General features: G+C 35.2%; 1 protein-coding gene across 1 annotated transcript in view; it reads left to right on the top strand.

Moving 5' to 3' along the window:
• Positions 1 to 20,842, top strand: part of LOC123529031 (putative helicase MOV-10) — a 30,940-nt gene extending 10,098 nt beyond the window's left edge. Inside the window, exons 5-20 of the mRNA XM_045309198.2 lie at positions 411 to 552; positions 1,651 to 1,903; positions 2,279 to 2,419; positions 2,754 to 2,916; positions 3,863 to 4,017; positions 4,355 to 4,528; positions 5,907 to 6,054; positions 7,315 to 7,476; positions 8,085 to 8,188; positions 11,265 to 11,476; positions 13,014 to 13,220; positions 15,063 to 15,274; positions 16,428 to 16,604; positions 18,096 to 18,184; positions 19,455 to 19,567; positions 20,389 to 20,842. Coding sequence (XP_045165133.2) covers positions 411 to 552; positions 1,651 to 1,903; positions 2,279 to 2,419; positions 2,754 to 2,916; positions 3,863 to 4,017; positions 4,355 to 4,528; positions 5,907 to 6,054; positions 7,315 to 7,476; positions 8,085 to 8,188; positions 11,265 to 11,476; positions 13,014 to 13,220; positions 15,063 to 15,274; positions 16,428 to 16,604; positions 18,096 to 18,184; positions 19,455 to 19,567; positions 20,389 to 20,456 — 2,520 coding nt within the window. The 3' untranslated portion in view covers positions 20,457 to 20,842. The remainder of the gene's footprint in view (positions 1 to 410; positions 553 to 1,650; positions 1,904 to 2,278; positions 2,420 to 2,753; positions 2,917 to 3,862; positions 4,018 to 4,354; positions 4,529 to 5,906; positions 6,055 to 7,314; positions 7,477 to 8,084; positions 8,189 to 11,264; positions 11,477 to 13,013; positions 13,221 to 15,062; positions 15,275 to 16,427; positions 16,605 to 18,095; positions 18,185 to 19,454; positions 19,568 to 20,388) is intronic.
• Positions 20,843 to 21,093: the final 251 nt, after the last annotated feature.

The raw sequence follows: 21,093 nt of genomic DNA, 5'->3' as shown, positions 1-21,093 counted from the left end.
GATCTTGGAAGAAACTTGGTCATAGGGTTACAGTATAGGGGGCTAAGTAACAGTTTACCTGTTTCGTTATTTAGAAAGAAGCTATTTCAACTTGAAGATGGAATATTTTTATATACATCTTTAGGATTACTTACACTCACCTTTATTACTTATAATCTTGATTGTTCCATGTTGTTGTTTCATCAGACAGACACATCACACTCTCCAGTGTCTGTGTTTAACTTCCCTTGACAGATCCTTTTACAAGGAGATAATTCAAACATTCTTCAGATACCCTGATATTATCATAAATAATCTGACCAAAGAATATACTATTGAGACATGTAGTTATGAAAATGAGCTGTTTCATTTATATATTACCTGTATTAAGATAAATGTATTTAGATACCTTTTATTAATTGTTATTATAGATGGTTGAGATTACAATAACCAATAAAGGTGATGTACCTGTAGAGCTTGCTCACTGTGAAATGATGAAGAAAGTTCGAGTGTTTACTCTGCGTGACAGTAAAAAGGTTACAGATGGTATGGGAACTGCCAAATTGAGTCCAGGTTGGTTCTTTTACATATTTAGTACATCTGTTGACCATTAACATGCTAAAACAAAATAAAAGAAGCAATGCTTTATTGTGTATACTGTGTATTTTTTCAAGTACCATTTGAGCTGCACCATGAGAAAACCAACATAGTGCGTTTGTGACCAGCATGGATCAAGACCAGCCTGCGCATCAGCGCAGTCTGGTCAGGATCCTTGTTGTTCGCTTTCAAAGCCTACTGCAATTAGAGAAACCATAGGCGAACAGCATGGATCCTGACCAGACTGCGCAGTCACAAATGCACTACGTTGGTTTTCTCACGGCGCAGCTTGTTTGGTTTCAAAATTCAGATCATTGCAGTTTTAAATTTCAAAACATTGCAGTTTTAAATTTCAGAAAGGCACTTTTGTGAAACTCTAATGACTTGCCATACATATAAAATATTTAGCTGCTTTAAGCAATTCAGTTACATTGCAATTTATGCTCTTTTCCAGTACAATTCATTTCAAATCATTATATGAGCCGCACCATGAAAAAACCAACATAGTGCATTTGCGACCAGCATTGATCTAGACCAGCCTGCACAGTCTGATCAGGATCTATGCTGTTCACTTTCAAACCTACTGCAATTAGAGAAACCGTTAGCGAACAGCATGGATCCTGACCAGACTGCGCAGGCTGGTCTTAATCCATGCTGGTCGCAAATGCACTATGTTGGTTTTCTCATGCTGTGGCTCATATTCAGAGAAGAAGAACGGTAATAGAGTCTTTATTATAAATTTGCATGAACTTAGACTTCTTTTTTATGCCCCTGGCATCTACTGATTCGGGAGGCATATAGTGATTGCCCTGTCCGTCTGTTCGTGCGTTTGTCGGTTCGTCCGTCCATACGAAGTTAACCAAATGGGACCGTTTCGTCTAGCATCAATACCGCTTACAAGAATGAATTGATACTAATACAGATGTAACCTGTGACCATTCCTCATCTTCAAACATCACCTGACCTCAGTTTGACCTTGATCTTGACCTTGTTTTGGACTTAGGTTGCTTTGTATTGACAAGGATGCCACTGGGGGCATCAAGCGTTTATTGAACGAAGCTACTTGTTTTTTAGGTGATTCGTATAAAATACAAGTGAGAACACAAGCTCAACATGTCGGCAACTATCACTGCCCACTGATGTTTCATTTTATTGTGAGAGGGCAGAATGGCAAACAAAATGGTTATATCCTACGATACCTACATTGCAAGTGTAAAAACAGCCTGATAGATGATATGAAGCCTACAACAAAGTATAAAAGACCACCAAGAGTAAATAAAGGCAAAGGGGCTGCCACTGAAATTGTTCCAGGTTTCAAACTTCCAAGGTATACAAATATCATAGCTTTAAAATCTTCATTTGGCAGTTCACACCATTTTCTTTGTTTGATTTACCAAGATTACTCTGATCACATTTAGCACTTGGTCTTTAATTCTGAACTTTGTCGTCTTAGAATTTTGTGGCAGCTATTTTTCTGTTTATACAGTACTTCTAAGGTTTTATATCATTAAAATAGATTTTTTCCTAAATTAAAATTATATGTTATGGTTGCAAAATGTTCATTCCATGTAACATAAGGTGGAAATATTTCTTGGTCTTTTTTTCAGACATTTTCCAATTATATTTGTTGCATTTAGTGTTTAGCCATTTGATTTAGCCATAAAACTTTGTAATGCAAAACATCACTCGTGTTTATTTGCAGTTCAACTGGAGATTATTTAGAGAGAGATATAGAACTACCAGGGTCCACAGTTCCACAGAATGTGCGTAAAATGATCAATCGTGGTCTCATTGATCAGCATGGCCTCACCGAACAAGAAATAAACGAAATGGGAAATCTTAGGTAAGCAAAAAATAATTTAAAAGTTAGATAGACTCTGAAATTAAAGAATTGAAGCAGAACATTGCAGAGTTATACTGTCAGACTCTGTTATATCTTGTTTGGAGGGGGAACTCTAAATGGGTTGAAGACAAGTTTTCACAGTTTTCAGTGGTGACATATACAGTATGGATCATCAAGACATATTTGAATTTTTAGTTAAAATGGAATTGTGATGTAGATTAATATTTCTCAGTGCTGACATAGACATACGTTCAACGAAACGAAATACTGATTTTCAGGTTTTGTCATAGTAATGATCAGATTTAATTATAATCATATTTCTGAATGAATACAGGTGTGTTTTGGATGCAGACCTAGATATGGTCCTGTACCAGAGAAGGTTTAAAACTCTGCTCTTCTTTGAGGAGGTACAGATGGAGGTGGATATCAGGAAATACGATATGGAAAATGTGCCGATGAGAAATTACAGCTCGAATAGTAGATTACTTCTCCTGGAGGTATTTTTCTACCGGTATTCCTATATCTCAGAATCTAAGAATTTAAATTGGATAAGTGGTTACTGTTAGAATCACCCGCCTCCTACCTCTGTCTGCTCAAGCAGTGCTTGTAGGATCATACAAAGTTAAAGTATATACTAACATGTGACGCGAAGAAACAAAACCAAACAAGTTGTCTGTTCATGCTTGAATAATTTCTGGAAGAGCACCTCTGGTCATGCTCCACCATTAAAAGCTGGAGTGTAAAGTATGACCAAGCTTATGTCTTTGTGACTTTAAAATTCAATTAGCAAATTAAACGGGGTGTTAGATTTAATGACAGCATGTCAAAAAATACAGCCCTTTTCGCTATATGCTAGGACCTAGAAATGGTTCTTGAATTATGTTTTTGAGTTTCTGGACCAGCAAAGTGCTTTATTAGCTATTGTTTGTAAATGGTTGCCACAGTTCTTCAAAATGAAGGAAGTTGTAGTAAAAGTATGCTTTTCAGTTAAGAACAGTGACATAGTTAAGAGTCAATAAGATACAGGTCAAAGTTTTGAGTACAATATCTGTCATGTTATATGTCAGTGTGATAGATTACTGCCTTAGTATTATTAAAGTTGAAGAAAGGAATGTCAAAACATTTAAAGTGTATATATTTTGTGGCACTTAGAGACACTGCTCACTTGAAATTAGATGACTCAAAATTCCCAGGGCTCATGCGAGCACTTTTTTTGAACACTGGCTGTTCTCCTGATATATTCTATGATTATTTTAGACTGTAGATAAGTTGAGCATTTTTCTTACACCCTTGCAACACCAAGTGATCGGTGTTTCTCTGGTCCAGGAGTGATAATGAAGTTGGACCTTTATTTGACTCATTTGCAGCTTCAAAGGTAGTATTGTAAAACATCTTTTAAAGATATGTGTTGTTCTATTTAAGAATTTATTCACTTAATAACAGGTACCAGGATTGTCTGAGAACCGGCCATCTGTGTTACGAGGAGATTGGTTGTTTGTCAGTCAGTGTGATGCAGAGGGAAATAGAAGCAAGAGGGAATACCAGGGATATGTACATGAGGTATTACAGAATGAAGTAGCATTAGGATTTGATAAAAGGTTTGTTGATATTTTTCCCAAGAAAAGCAAATCTGCATACCAGAGCAATTCTGTATTTCTCATAAAAATATGCACTTTGTAAATTAATATGAGCACTTAATTGTTAAGGTGAGAAAATGGTGTTATTGTGACAGTGGCTTGATCTGGGATGTTGTATTTGGCTGGAATGGATTTTACCAGGTGCGATCACTCAAGGCGTGCAAGCACAATACAGGATTTTCAGTACAATACGGAAGTAACTTTCTACCTGGCAGGCTGTTCATATTTACTTGTAAAGTACAAGCCATTTTTTAAAGCAGAATTTAAGAGGTTTTATAATAAATGATATTACTTTCAGTTTCAGGGATTCCTTCATTGAGAACCAGAAATTCAATGTCCGATTTGTATTTAATCGCCTTCCTATCCGTCTACAGCATAGGGCTTGTCAACTTGCATGTGAACTCAGTCTTGGAGAAATTCTGTTTCCACATGAAAGCAGACTTCAAAAAAATGTGGAACTCCCAGATTTAAAGTAAGTCAATACCTCTCCTTTCATTAGATTTTCTCTTTTGCTGTTCTGGATACTTTGGTGGTAAATTGGCACTGATTTTACTATAAATATACTTTGAGATGTCAAATACATGTATCCTTACTGTTCATGAGCATTAACCTTTACCCTGCTAAATTTCTATTATGAACTTGTCCATTTTCCAATTTGGACAATACCATTAACTGTTAAAAGGGGTGCTTACCAAAAAGATACTTGCTGAATAGCGAACAGTGCAGATTATGATCAGACTGCACAGATGTGCATGCTGATCATGATCTACACTGGTCGCAAAGGCAGAACCAGTCGTGTCCAGCATGGTAAGGGTTAACACAGAATCTAATACATTAAAGGGTATCCTGCGTATATACATCATAATGTTATAATTTTAAAATCTGCAGTTTGTATGGATTTTTTTTTGTAAAGATCATAAGTAAATTTTATTTGAGTTGATACTCTATAATGGGTATGGTAAAAGAGCTATTTTACTTCAGACTTTAACCATATGACTAAATGCTGTTCATAGCTTTTTCTCTATATTTTACAGACTGTTTTTCCTAAAACTGAATAAAGCCTACTCTTTAAATCATCTGATTTTATTTCTACTCTTAATGACTAACAAATGAAAAAAAATGACCTCAATTTTGAGTTGTAAAGTAACAATATGATAATTGAAATACATTTTTTGCACACCGGACTGGCGTTTCCGGAGATTTTACCCATGCCGGCAAAACCCATCTGGCACCACCATGCCAGATAACTCTCATGCTGTTAATGACAACTAGCGATTCATGCATTGTTTATGTAAATTACGAAAGAATTGGGTATCTTGATAGTTTCTCTCCTTATAGTATATTTCTCAATTCAAAATACATTATTTTGTGGTAAAAACATACCGTTACGCTACAAACGATAAAACTAAAGTGGACTTTGTTATTGTGCATCACTGAAACGTCATGATGTCACTTCTGATTACCGACGTTAATTTCCCATGTTTTGTGTATGCTCTACTATAACAAAGAGTGCTACAAAGAAAGTATTTCTGTTTGCTTTGTTTATTCAGTTATTTGTAAAATACTGTATGCAAGAAATATAATCTGTCAGAATAAAAAGATATGTATACGATATGCAAGAAAAAATATCAGTCATGTGTTTACAAATTGGATAGAAAGATTCATCCCTCGGCCACATGCGCATGGGTGGTAACTCAGCTGAAGAGTTACTATCCATGCACAGGTGGCCGAGGGACGGTTATTTCTATCCATTTTGTAAACACATGACTGATATTATTTAATTTAGTCATAAATGGTTGCGAGATTAAGTATTTCTCTAGGACTTTCAGTTGTATTATCGTATATTTTAGACTATACAATCAAGACCTTGAGAAGAATGAGCAGCAGAAATATGCTGTCCAACATATAATTGCCGGAACATCTAAACCAGCTCCTTACCTTGTGTTTGGTCCACCAGGAACAGGCAAAACTGTGACCATCGTTGAAGCTATTAAACAGGTAATAATGATATGTCAAGAAATTATAGACCTATTACTCAACATTTCAGATCTTATAGAAAAAGTTTTCAGTGGTGAAGTAACTTTTCCTTTTCACCTGACATGTACATGTAATTTAAACTTCTTTAAAAAACATGCCAGGCTAAGGAGGAAAATTTACTTCCAGTATAAAAAATCACACTTTTTAAATCATCCATGTGATTAATTTACATTTCTACAAACATGCTTGAAAGACACTTGTTTTAAGAGTCTACTTTTTCAGTTCCTTTTTTTGTTTGTTAAAGTACAAATTGTTGTATTAAGAGACCAATTGTGTTTAGAGACCAGATTTTTCTTCCCAATAGGTGGTCTCATAGGTTGTTAAGCATGTTGTAAAAAGTCAAGTGATAAGGTTGGTTAACTGGTTTTAATTTGAAACTTATGTCAGCAAAAACAGATTATATTTTGGTATTTTTTTCTATAGATTAGGAATACAGTCAACATCGTACATGTGACCACCTGTATTAAGCAAATTTTTCATTTGACAACCGCTCCAAATCCTGCCCAAACATTTTTACTACATACATGCTTTCTATTAAACAACTTTTCTATTATGCGACCAGCGATCTCATAAAACCGGCCCCAGCAGGTACAGTTGTGCTCAAAATATACCTATTAAGGGACCATGTTGGGAACATCTCTTCTGTTATTCTCATACCTGGCTAATTTGTGAACAGTTTTATCAAATTTATACAGAAAACTATCAATCAAACAAACATTTCTCGGTATCCGCATTGTTTTTAAATGACAACCAAAAATAGAACAAAGGAAAACCCTAATTATTTTAACCAATCAGAACTGGACAAATCGTTCATTGCACAGCCATGAAAATGCGTGACATATCTTGATAATTTGCACGTTTTGATATGTTTCAATTGTAAAGCCTATTGTTATGATTGTATACTTGCCTGTTCTGAGATCAGTTATGTTATTACGTTTAGCGAATGCTATCAAAAATGACATGCTATCTGGTCTTCATTGTCACTATGGCATTTAATAGAGACAATCGATAGATTTCAGTGAAACAACACTGTTCAATACATGTATTTTTAAAATTATGATTTTTGCAACTGAACACAAAGGGTTATTCAGGATCTGAAATTTTAGCAAATTGTCTTAATTTTATTAAGTGACCACATTTTGGTAGTCCCTTTGGTGTTTGTTTAATAAAACATCTACTGTATAGATACTAGGTCTTCATAAAATTGTTCTGATGTTCTAGATATGGAAATGCACCTCATCTAGTCATATCCTGGCATGTACACCATCTAACAGTGCAGCAGATCTGATTGCCAAACGATTGATTCAACACATTCCTAAGTCTGAGATTATACGACTGAATGCAGCTTCAAGGTCATGGGCAGCTGTTCCTGAGGAAATAAAGGTAATTTATTGTATATTGTTGTGCTAAATTATAACATGTGTTGCACATTTAATGCCATTTTCTTCATGTTAAAATATCTATTAGCTGAGAGGAATGTTTACTTGCAATATCTTACATATTTCTTCCCGGAGAGGAAACTTTCCACCTTACATGCAGAAGATCAGGGGACTATCTGTACCAAAAGTAATGCTTAGAGGCTCATGTTTAGGTAAAGCTGGAAGTTTGATCTAAACTGTGTTAGTCGTACTAGATCAAATTAAAATCACAAACACAGTTTAATCAGTTTTGAAATAACTTTATCAGATATTGTAATATTGCATTGTAATTAATTTTTGGGGCTGTTTTCGCAGTTTGAGCCAACTTGGCCTTTCTTGAGAATATGAATTTGTGGATTTTGACTTTTGATCATTAAGTGAATGAGAAGTTATTGAGGATTTCACACTATCAGTAATCACCTGAAATATTATCAGTGAATGGATATGAAGCGTAGGAAGAGATGAATCTAGATCTCTCTTGTAGTATATGCTAGATCGACAGGCTGTTTACATAGCAAAGTCTTTAACTTAATGTAATTATATATGTTTTACTGAAACAAATACATTTTACAGTGTGTGTGTAACTACAACAAAGACACTCGCCACTTTTATTACCCTCGCAAATCAGACCTTCAGAAATATAGAATCATCATTACAACTTTAGTAACAGCTGGCAGGTACGTGGTTCTCTGTGCGTGAGATTGTAAAATGAGCCGTGCCATGAGAAAACCAACTTAGTGGCTTTGTGACCAGCATGGATATGCGGATGCGCAGGCTGGACTGGATCAGTGGTGGTCGCAAACGCACTATGTTGGTTTTCTCATGATGCGGCTCAAATATTTCTTCAGGTTCTCACGAACCAGGGATGGTACCGGTAGTTAGTTTATGAAATATGTATGTTTGACTTCAATATGTTACCATTATTAAGCTATCTTGCGGTGTAAAGGATTAATTGCATGTTCTTTCAAATGATTTTCTTTAGATCATTTACTTATGACTGATATAGTGAAAGTAGACATAGAGCTTGAAACATTTATGTAATTCTTTCAATCTGTTTTTTTACATGTAAGGAAAAGGCAGATAATATGAAAAAAAAACTCTTAAGGCCACAGGGACTGAAATAAGTTTTTCTTTGCTGTGATCAGAGTTTCTTCATGTATCCATTTGATATACAGGCTTATTACCTACTAGCAGGGAAATCTGTTTGTTAATTCATATTGATGGTCTTTCATTGCAAAAAAGAAGTGTATAATCTTTTTAAGACCAAAATAACATTGCTTTATGTAATTTGTTTGGCTGTCATGATTTTGAATTCTTGTATTTATAAATGATATGTGTTGTGAAGACAGATTAGAAATAGGGACCAATTGTTTTTTATCCAAGATATCTGTATAGTGGATGAAAATTTCAAGTTAGATAATTCTCTCCAAAAATTAGTAAAGAATTGTCCACTACAATAAAATGTCTTGGGTTGGGACCCTTTGGGGTTCGCGCCTGGAACTGATTTTGACTGCTGTCTCATCAGTCACAGACAGCAGCACTGCTTAGAGTTTCAGGAGGTGGTCATTGAATGTAGTTTAAATAGGATGAAAGAACATTTTCTCTGCATGTAATATAAAATAAATTGATTGAAAACTGAACAAAAAAACTGATGAAAATTGTGTATCTTTTCCCTTGTATCTGCTGTTATTGTAGGAACGAGTTGAACCAAGTTCATTTCATCTGTGTGAAAATTGTCTCCTGTAAGATCTACTAACCTGAGTTATACTTCATGTTTAATGTTTGAAATTGCATCAGTTAAACTCACAATGTTAAATTACATGTACACAATGTTCTTACTAAAACTGCTGCTTCCAGCTGCACATTGTTTTCATGCTTCATTTTTATAACTTCTTTTATCACATGTTTGATGTTATGGAATTGGAAAAACTTCCTGTCATATTTTCAGTATTACACTAGTATAATAGCATTTTGATGTTGTTTTTTCCATTGTAGAAGACGGTTGATTTGATTTTGTCTTTGCTAGGTAAAGAAAGAAGAAATTTCAATGTTTTGGCTGAAAAAAAAGTTAACATGTGATAAAAAGAATGTTACATATGTGGTTTTCCATATTGAAGTTATTAAACTTGTTGAATGAAATGATAAAATGATTGGCAGAGCCTTGCTTTTCTTTATTTTATTCAACTTATTAACTAGATTCAGTATGAAAAAAAAACAAAACACTTCAGTAAGATCCACTATTTACAAGCTTTAGACTTTGCATGCTTTCTTTGTTATTTTTTTATGGCATCCTCAAAATTGGAGGTTGGCTAGGTGGGTGTATAGATTTAATGATGTCTGTCAGTACATCGAAAACATTTATTGTTTTGAAAAATTAGGTTGAAATTTCACATATATTGTTTAGGTATAAGTAAAGAAAGGATTTTTTAAGGGGATTTAATATTCAGTTAAACTCCTGTAATCATAGTCTTTGTTCTGTCATCATAAGGATAAATCAATCTGCAAATTTTAGTGAATTCTTTAGTCATGACTGTTAATATTGCCACATTAATCAATTTCCATTTTTATCATTATAATTAAAGTTCCATTTGCATGCATTTTCTTTCATCTAGAGATTAACTTTCCCACCTCTTGCAGTCTACAGAAATTTCAGTCCTGGGAAGACAGACGATATGTTTATAACTGGTATATCTTAGTTTATCAGAATGCACTGTTCACCGGAAAATAAAACTTTGGCACTAAGATAGCTGTGTTTACTGACCTGTCCCATAATGCAACCTGGCCATTGGTCAGGGTCAGTAATGTAAAAAAAATATTGTTTTAGCCAACAACTATTTCCTGTGAATTTGTTGATTTTACATGGATTTCAATTTGTTATTAAGATCACATAAATGAAAATGATACTGATCCATTGAGATTTAACTTTGCTGGATGATGAAACCACGTTAATTACCGTATAGCGGGTTATTTCTGCAGTCAAAATATTCTGCCTTTTGACCCCTAAAATTGTGAAACAAATTTCTGCGTGTTTAATTTCTGCGTTTTCACATAAAAGGAAGAGAAATTTCTGCGATTTCGATGCCAATGAGGAGGTTATTCCCCGTATGATGGGGCGTCATGAGAATGATAGCATATGAAAACAATAAACTAATTTACTGGTAACTGCTGTAAAGTAACTTTACTTTTAATGAATACATTGTAGGATATAATAACATGTGAATTGAAAAAATATAAGTCCAACAACAATTATACAAACTACAAATGCAAACTACGGTATATCAGCATAACGGTTACACATGTATAAAGGTTACTAAAGTATAGTTCGGAAGATCTTCACAAGGGATTAATAAGGACAACTCGAATGAAATTCACACAGTTTATTTCATTGACAAAAAACGTTTTCTGAGTGATTAACAGTTAGGACTTTGATTGATCATCACACCTAATTATACAATTATCGGTACTTGTTAGATGTCGACGCTAATTTCCAATAATTAGACCATGCCATCGTGAACTTCGGATTGCCTCGGGTAACATAGCATGAAACAACGTTGGTGAACAAATGCAGATTGTTTGCTTTTTAAATTTTTGCTGGATGAATATTCTGCTGGAAATATTTTTGCGATTCTACCGAGAGACCGCAGAAACGCAGAAATATTCCCCCCGTAGAAATAACCCGCTATACGGTAGTCCACTATAAATATTAATCATTTCTCTTTATACAGTATTTGATACCTTTTTAATAACTTTCAGACTAGTGTCAGCAAACTTCCCATCAGGCCATTTTAGTCATGTATTCATTGATGAGGCAGGACATGCACCAGAGCCTGAAGCCTTAATAGCTCTAGCAGGGATCATGGAAGTGAATCCAGCCCTCCAGACTGGAGGTCAAGTTGTGATAGCAGGAGACCCTAAACAGCTAGGCCCTATTCTCAGGTCACCATTGGCAATCAAGTATGGACTAGGTTTGTACTGAAACTTCTTTTTGTTATTGATATTGAGGTAATCATTATCTTTGAATTTACTTGTATATGATAAAGATTTGAAAAGGTCAAGGTCAGATTAAAAAGAGTGAAAACATTCTTTAAGCTTACAATTTTTCTTGTGTCATGTTCAGTACATTATTAAAGTCTAAAACATGTAAATGGGGTATTCAAAGTATAAAGTAAATATATTCTACCCTAATGTGACTTTTCAAAAATCAGTCTTTACCTTTATTAAATGCCAGTATATGCATATGCTCACATTGTTAACCAAAACATTGCATACAAGAAGGGAAGGGCAACTCATAAACTTTCTGTTTAATTTTTAGCTTGACTGTTCAAAGAATAGGTAGTCCATAATTTTATTTTACGTATTTAGAAAGTTATGTCCCTTTTACAGCTAAGCAATATTTGGTTAAGATTTTGTATGTAAGCTGGTATCACAGTTCCTACGTGTGAGAATTTTTTTTTAATTTCACACACTTGTTTATTATGATGATCTGACACGCTAAGTACAGGTTTCAATAACTCTTGTTTATCTTTCTCACAAAGTTATACCCCTTTATCAACTTTGGTATGCATACATTTAGATTTTTCAGTGACAAGATTTTTGAATAGTCAAGCATAGCATTCTTCCGGTAACTGTTTTTTGTACAGTGAAACACCATTCACTCGAGCATAAGTGGTTCAGGCACTCTGGGCCCACTCAGATAATCCGTGTAGTCCCAGGCATTTTGTCCAAATATTTTGTAAGTTTTGATAATTGGAAACCAAGGATAACACAAGCTCATTCCCTCGCAACTTTTAGAAATCAATGTTGTCAGTGTTTAACTTAATTAATATCAGTTGTAAATGTCTCATGAAGTGTTTGTGCCAAACCATTACGTACAGACACCAAACATCCTATCTTAGCTGTGGTAATCTGCATGATCTTTATGAATAAATAGAAAATAATAGGTTAGTGCCGTAGATGAGAAAGTTTATCTGGCAAGGTGGAGGAGGTTGATAACGTCCGGAGACGAGCCAGATAAACTTTCTCCATCTTAGGCACTAACCTATCATTCTATTTATCTTGTCATTATTTCATTTTCCGATATTTGGCAATTTTTTTTACAAAAAATAAGTGTGCAACAACCATTTTAATGATGTCATATTTGTAATGACGTCACTTATATAATCACATAATCACCGACACAGTAATGTGGTTACAATTAAAAATCGCAATAACTTCTTCGTTTTTTAATAAAAACTCATTATTTGACCACTCATTTTCTTAGTTCGGACATTTCCAACGCAATGGTGATGGTATCAATGCAAAATTTCTTATGACAACAAGATCGATTATAAGGTCACATGATCAACTGACCGTATATCACTGGTCACGTGTCAACTGATGGTATATCAAAAAAGATATACGGCCCCCTGATATCGGGTCGAAAATATTGCAAGTGACAGGATAAATAAGTACCTATTGTCATTGACTTTATTCTCTGTTCATAGGCGTAAATCTGTTTTATAGACATATCATTGTTGGAGCGGTACATGGAGTCATGTGACCTATACTTGCCATCAGGTGATGAGGGCGGTCACAAAAGTTACGATGTACGTGTGATAACAAAGCTGCTCAACAATTACAGATCTCATCCTGCCATCTTGAAACTTCCCAATGAAATATTCTACGACAATGAGCTTGTTCCTTGTGCAGGGATAGACAGAGAGAAACTTTGTAAGCAGTTCATTCATTGTCTAGATAGTCAACTGGTTAAACATGTTTCATAAATATCTGGTAAATTGACAAAATAGTAGAAGCATGTTGAGCTAAAATATAGGTTAAGGTAGAACCTGGGTTATCTAGGTTAAAAAACTAGGTCACTTGAACAAGCCATAGAAAAACCTTATTAACACTGTCAGCATATATGTTAATGAAAAATAGGAAGGGATGATAATATCAGAAGGAGGGGCACAGAATTTCAGAGAAATAACTGGGTCATCTGGGGTTAAAAAAAAAAAAGAATGACCTACTTGGCCTTCATGACCCCCTTGTTTATTAATGATTTTTTAGCTCACCTGAGCACGAAGTGCTCAAAGGTGAGCTTTTGTGATCGACCATGTGTCCGTTGTCCGTCGGCGGCAGCGTCAACAATTTGACTGTTAACAATCTAGAGGTCACAAATTTGAGCCTATCTTAATGAAACTTGGTCAGAATGTTACCCTCAGTAAAATCTTGGACGAGTTTGATATTGGGTCATCTGGGGTTAGAAACTAGGTCACCAGGTCAAATCAAAGGAAAAGCTTGTTAACACTCTAGAAGATACATTTTTGGCCCAATCTTAATGAAACTTGGTCAGAATGTAACCCTCAATAAAATCTTGGACGAATTCGCTATTGGGTTATCTGGGGTCAAAAACTAGGTCACCAGGTCAAATCAAAGAAAAAGCTTGTAAACACTCTAGAGGTCACAATTTGGGCCCAATCTTAATGAAACTTAGTCAGAATGTTACACTCAATAAAGTCTTGGACGAGTTTGATATTGCATCATCTTTGGTCAAAAACTAGGTCACCAGGTCAAATCAAAGGAAAAGCTTGTTAACCCTGTAGAGGCCACATTTATGACTATATCTTCATGAAACTTGGTCAGAATGTTAATCTTGATGATCTCAAGGTCCAGTTTGAAACTTGGTCATGTGGGATCAAAAACTAGGTCACCAGGTCAAATCAAAGGAAAAGCTAGTTTACACTGTAGAGGCCACATTTATGACCGTATCTTAATGAAACTTGGTCAGAATGTTAGTCTTGAGGCTGTATAGGTCAAGTTTGAATCTGGGTCAGGTGGGGTCAAAAACTAGGTCACCGAGTCAAATCAAAAGTTAAGGTTGTTAACACTGTAGAGGTCTCATTTATGACTGTATCTTTATGAAACTTGGTCAAAATGGTAATCTTGATCTTCTCAAGGTCCAGTTTGAATCTGGGTCATGTAGGATCAAAAACTAGGTCACCAGGTCAAATCAAAGGAAAAGCTAGTTTACACTGTATAGGCCACATTTATGACCATATCTTAATGAAACTAGGTCAGAATGTTAATCTTGATGATCTATAGGTCAAATTCAAATCTGGGTCAGGTGGGGTCAAAAACTAGGTCACTAGGTCAAATCAAAGGAAAAGCTTGTAACACTCTAGAGGCCACATTTATGACTTTATCTTCATGAAACTTGGTCAGAATGGTAATCTTGATGATTTCAAGGTCCAGTTTGAATCTGGGTCATGCCGGGTCAAAAAATAGGTCACTAGGTCAAATTAAAAGAAAAGCTAGTTTACACTTTAGAGGCCACATTTATACCATATCTTAATGAAACTTGGTCAGAATGTTAATCTTGATGGTCTTTAGGTCAATAGGTCAGGTGAGCGATACAGGGCCTTCATGGCCCTCTTGTTTTTTGTTTACCTGTTATAAAATGTTATAAGTTTTGAACCAATTAGATATTAAGATTGCTGAAAGAAAAAACATTCATGATAAGATAGTTATAAACATGTGTTACCAGCTTCACATTCAGTATATTATTTCTGACAGGCAGATGGGAAGGATTACAGAAACAGGGGTTTCCTCTGGTATTCCATGGAGTGGTTGGGGAAGACATGAGAGAGGAGAGAAGCCCTTCATTCTTCAATCCACAGGAGGTGTCCATTGTTGTGCAATATGTTGAAGACCTAATGACCTGCAAGAAAGGGGGAATAAATCTGAAACAAAGTGATATAGGAGTGATTTCCCCTTACAGGAAACAGGTATTCAATCCTGCTACAAAATGTTTGAAACTTTTTTTTATTCATAGATCATTTAATCTTTGCTCATTATATTTCTTAAATGAAAACAGAAACTTTTGTGCGCTATAAGTTAGCACCACTTTCACTGTACTGATCTTCATTTATTTAATAACTTTTTGTGTATTTATTTCACAAGACAGCCTATTTTGACATTGATTGTTTCTTGAGCTCACCTTAGCACAAAGTGCTCAAGATGCACAGTTGTGGTCACCCTGTGTTTGTCTTCATTCTTTGCCAAAAAGTTGACTGTTTGCACAGTCTAGAGGTCAGTTTCAGTCCAATCTTAATGAAACTTGATCAAAATCTTACACTTGATAAAATAATCAAACAACTTTATTACTGAGTCATCTGGGATAAAAATGTATGTCTTTGTTTCAGTTAATAGGAAAACCTTGTTAACACTCAAAAGGTCACATTTTCTACCTCATTTACATGGTACTTGGTTAAGAAGGTTTGTCTGTTGAAAATCAGGGATAAATTCATAACTTGGTCTTGGGTGCAAAGCTGGGTCATTAGGTCAAACAATTGAAAAAAATTGGTTAATGATCAACCAGATTTACAAAAAAGTATGGTCAGAATGTTTGTTTCCATGAAATGTGCTTTAAATGATATCAAAGAAATGTTCTTTCTCTGACCATATACCAAGTTTGTTAAATTGTATTCTAGATTGTTGAAAACATTGCCATCTGAAGGGATAGTCACTTTTTCATATATGAATACAGTATTTCCTGCATGCATTTAGTGGATACTTTAGCAATATTCTTGTTAGAAAATGCTGGCCCAATTTCAAAATAATTGCACAGATATTTTCCATGTTCGGCCTATGAAAACTGTGAAACTCAGGTGAGCAGTCTAGGGCCATGATGACCCTCTTGTGAAAGATCATGATAATTTTAGTTTTTCTGAAAGAGTTGAATTACTTGGTATATTATAGTAACTGAACAAATTAGAAATCTTCCATTGCTAATGAAAATAACAGCACAAATTGATGACTAACTACTAACCAGCTGTTGCTAACTGTATCAAGATTTTGTCTGTTTACTAGACAACAAATTTTAGCAACACACACAGTTGACAGAAACAGAGGTAAATAAGATTGTTTTCGCCACTTCAGGTTCAGAAGATAAAGCAAGTATTAAGGAAGAAGAAATATGACAAGATATCTGTCGGATCTGTTGAGGAATTTCAAGGTCAGGAACGAACTGTGATAATTGTTTCAACTGTCCGAAGTAAACCTGAGTACATGTCCTTTGATATGCAGTTCCGGCTTGGATTTTTGAGAAATCCGAAGGTATAAGTTTAATTGTTGTACAATTTCATAAAATGTTTAAGATGCATGCATTATTATTAATGATAGGACTGTTATTTCCTAAGTTTTGCTTTGGTAAAGGTTACAGACCACCAATTGTTTTCCCATCGACATCCACTATAACATTAGGGTATGTAGGGCCTTCCATAAATCTATTTATTTCAAGAACTCTCTTAGTAACATGAAAATAACAGATGAAAAACATATGAATAGTGATACTTTGTGTATTTTCATGCAAATGATATGATCACCTATTTACATTGTTGGCATGGTGGGAGAAAACTTGTTCTTCGAAACTTTTTTCAGTTCATATCAGGTGTGGTAAATATTGTCAAAATGTATAACAAGATACTGTAAATGCAGTTAGAATATTCATTTTAAAAAAATCACTTCTTTGGTTTGATTACATTACTGACAATTCAGAATGTACTAAACGTTACCTTATTCCAAGGTATACCATTACCTTATTCCCAGTACTTGTTTTTAATTGGTGGTCTCTGAACTGTAAGTAAGTATATTCTGCTTCCAGGAAAAAACAAGAGCTGTCGGAGGACAGCAACGCTCGACTATTCAACAGCCTTGTCAATTGAATGAATACAAAAGTTGAAAAAGGGGCATAATTTTGTAAAATGCAAAGTAGAGGTATTGAACCTCTGTACTGCATGTCATATCATGACAGTGAACAAGTGTGTGAAGTTTCAATCCTTTCCAATTTGTGGATACTGAGATACCAGCTTACATACAAAAACTTAACAAAAAACTGCTAAGTCAAAGGGGCATAATTTTGTAAAAATGCCAAGTAGAGTTATGGGACCTTCACAGTGCATGTTAGATCATGACAGTGAACAAGTGTGTGAAGTTTCAATCCATTCCAATTAGTGGATACTGAGATATCAGATTACATACAAAAATTTAACCAAAAACTGTTAAGTCGAAAAAGGGGCATAATTTTGAAAAAAAAAGAGAGTAGAGTTATGGGACTTGCTTAGTGCATGTCAGATCATGATAGTGAACAAGTATGTGAAGTTTCAATCCATTCCCATTAGTAAGTACTGAGATACCAGCTTACATACAAAACCTTAACCAAAAATTTCTAAGTCGAAAAAGGGGCATAATTTTGTAAAAAAGCAAAATAGAGTTATGGAACCTGTGCAATGTAAGTCAGTTTGTCACAGTGAATAAGTGTGTGAAGTTTCAATCCATTCCCACAAGTGGTTACTGAGATACCAGCTTACATACAAAACCTTAACCAAAATCGGGACGCGGACGCGGACGCCGACGCATGGGCGAGTGCAATAGCTCACTATTCTATGAATAGTCGAGCTAAAAACTAGTACTGGTGTCACACTGTATTGTATTAAGATATTTATGCATACATTAATGCTTTTCAGTAGCTGATTTTACAGCCAGCGGTACTGACTGTTATACCTACCTTGAAGTCACAGAACATACAATAAGCTTTTCCCATTTCAGAGATTCAATGTGACTGTGACACGTGCAAAGGCATTATTGATTGTGATTGGAAACCCTAATACATTGAGTGGGGACTTACACTGGAAACAGTAAGTTTGTAAACTATTTACATGTTTTCAAAAACTTAAGTGTTATTTGTATAAAAAGTACTAAATGCATGCTTGAGTTCAAGATGAAAGTTTTGTGAAGAGAAATGGAGAATAAAGGTTGGGAGCAGGGTGTATGAAGGCAGTGGTGACAAAATATGAGCTGTGCCATGAGAAAACCATAGTGGGTTTGCGAACAGCATGGATCCAGACCAGCCTGCGCTGCGCAGTCTGGTCAGGATCCATGCTGTTCGCTTTCAAAGCCTATTGCAATGAGAGAAACAATTAGCGAACAGCATGGATCCTGACCAGACTGCGCGGATGTGCAGGCTGGTCTGGATCCATGCTGGTCACAAACCCACTGTGTTGGTTTTCTCATGGCGCAGCTCATATGTAGTTTATTAATACGGATTACGCTGGAAAATGGAACATATCAGATATCTGAGTAATGTACTTTCATAATAGTTAATATAATGGGAGCATTTAGGTGTAAAAGTGATGCTCTTGTCATTTTAGATTTTATATAGAAGAAAATTGGGCATGCTGGATATTATGGTACTCTTCATGTCAAGTTGATGGATTTATGTTAAGTAAACGGGGCATACAAGAGTAAGGTGATGCTGTATTCATTTCAAGTCAAAGAAAACAGGGCATTCAGGGGTATAGTAATGCTCTCTTTGTTTTGAATAGATAGATGTATGTGACAAAATGGGACATACAGGGGTATGGTTTCAGGTTGAGGATGTGGAACATCATATTTCAGGTTGATGGATAACTATGGAGAAAAGTAGGACATACAGGAGTATAGTGATGGTTTAGTGATTTCAGATATAATAGATTGTGAAAAATGGGACATGTATAGGTAGAGTGAGATGGCTTTTATTTCAGTTTAAAAAATTACCATGAGAAGGGGAAAATTGATTTTCTGTTTATTTCAGATTGAAAGCTTATTGTGAAGAAAAAGGGGTAAACAGGGGTATAGTGATGCTGTGACTAAATTGGGGCATACAGGGGTACAATGATGCTCTATTCATTTCAGTTTGATTTGTATTAAACTGTGGAGGAATACAGAGGCATTGTGATTAACTATTGATTTCAGGAAGACAGAATGGGGCATACAGGTTTATAGTGATCCTCTAGCCATATCAGGTTGACAGATTATTGCAGTGAAAATTTGGCACACGGGTTTAGCAATACTGGATTCATTTAAGGTTTATAGATAACTGTAAAAAATGGGATGTAGAAGGGTATAGTGATGCACTATTCATTTCAGGTTGATAGATTACTGTGATGAAAATGGGGCATACAGAGGCACAGAGAGAATGTCAGAAGATGATGAACTGGAAGATCTCATTCAGAGACTGGCAGCTGTTGAACTTATTGATGGTATGTATAATCATCCTTTCACTTGTTTGGCAGCTGTTTTTAGTTATTATGTCTCCTACCACACTGTGGTGTGGGAGACATATTAATTTACTCCAGACTGTGTCTGTCACAAAGCTTGTCCTCACTCTGTCAAACATTTCTCATCCGATCTTCACAAAACTTGAACAAAATCTGTTTGCCAATAAGTCCTCGTCCAAATTTGATAACTAGCCAAATCAGCCCAGGCACTTCGGAGTTATGGCCCATGAATTACTGAAAATGGAACTTTTAACTCTTGTCCGCGCTCTAAGTCAAACATTTCTCATCTGATCTTCACCAAACTTGAACAAAATGTGTTTGACCATAAGTCTCTGCCAAGTTCGATAAATAGCCAAATCGGTCCAGGCAGTTCGAAATATGGCCCTTGAATTACCCAAAATCGGTCTTTTTACTCTTGTCTGTGCTCCAAGTCAAACGTTTCTCATCCAATCTTCACCAAACTTGAACAAAATGTGTTTGACTATAAGTCCTCGGCCAAGTTCGATAACTAGCCAAATCGGCCCAGGCACTTCGGAATTATGGCCCTTGAATTACCCAAAATCAGCCTTTTTACTCTTCAAGCGTATATTTTTTGGCTTACTGGTTAGATGATTAGGCAGTTGTGGGAGACATGCACTTTTCTCAAAAGCGGCTCTAGTTAATATCTTATCTTAATGATAACAATAACAAAATATTTCTTACAAAACAAACAATTCATATTTGTAATTTGTAAAATGAAAACCACAAGTTGATTAGTGTAGTAAGAAACAAACAGGTGGTGAAATTCTGTGTTTTTGTTTCAGATGAATGCAGGCTCATTCCAGAAATACAGAGTGATTACAATGAACAAGCATGGAGAAGTGATATTTAGTCATGATTTACAGCAGGACTGTGATAAGTCTCATGAAAAAATGAAATTATTTTTAGCATGGTCATGTAAATTTTATTTTCATATTGTACTGTATGTTTATTTTGAAACATTTGAATTTGATTAATTTTAAAGCTGTGACACATCAAGTGAGAATTAAAAACAATATAACTAAAACAGACAGATAAGAATTTATTGTAGTCTCATTTTTGTGCATTAGCAATATAATACAGACTAAATCTGTAAAACGCTATTAAAGGCAACAGAATGATTTTAGATCTTTCTATTTTTCTAACATTAACTTTTTATATCATTTTAGAGTTTTACAACTTGTGTGTTGCTTAAATGTGTAATTGTTATTGAACAATAAAGACAATAACTATGAAGTCTTTAGTTGACAAGAATTGTCATTTGAAATTCTATATGCTGGTTACAGTACACAATGTACTTCGACAAAAGGGACTTCTTTTTTCCCTGGACAGCCTCTTGATAATCAGTTGGTTTGGTACACATTCCAGTACCTTGTGCAACCCACATATTTAACCTTTTTTAATAAACACGAAGTGCTCGAAGGAGAGCTTTAGTGATCGCCCTGTGTCCGTCGTCAGTCGTCCGTCAACAATTTGACTGTTAACACTCT

The sequence above is a fragment of the Mercenaria mercenaria genome, chromosome 13, assembly GCF_021730395.1.
Source record: "Mercenaria mercenaria strain notata chromosome 13, MADL_Memer_1, whole genome shotgun sequence".
NCBI classification, from domain to species: Eukaryota; Metazoa; Mollusca; class Bivalvia; order Venerida; family Veneridae; genus Mercenaria; species Mercenaria mercenaria.
The sequence above is the reverse complement of the archived record's forward strand: the minus strand, read 5'-3'. Positions and strand labels throughout refer to the sequence as shown.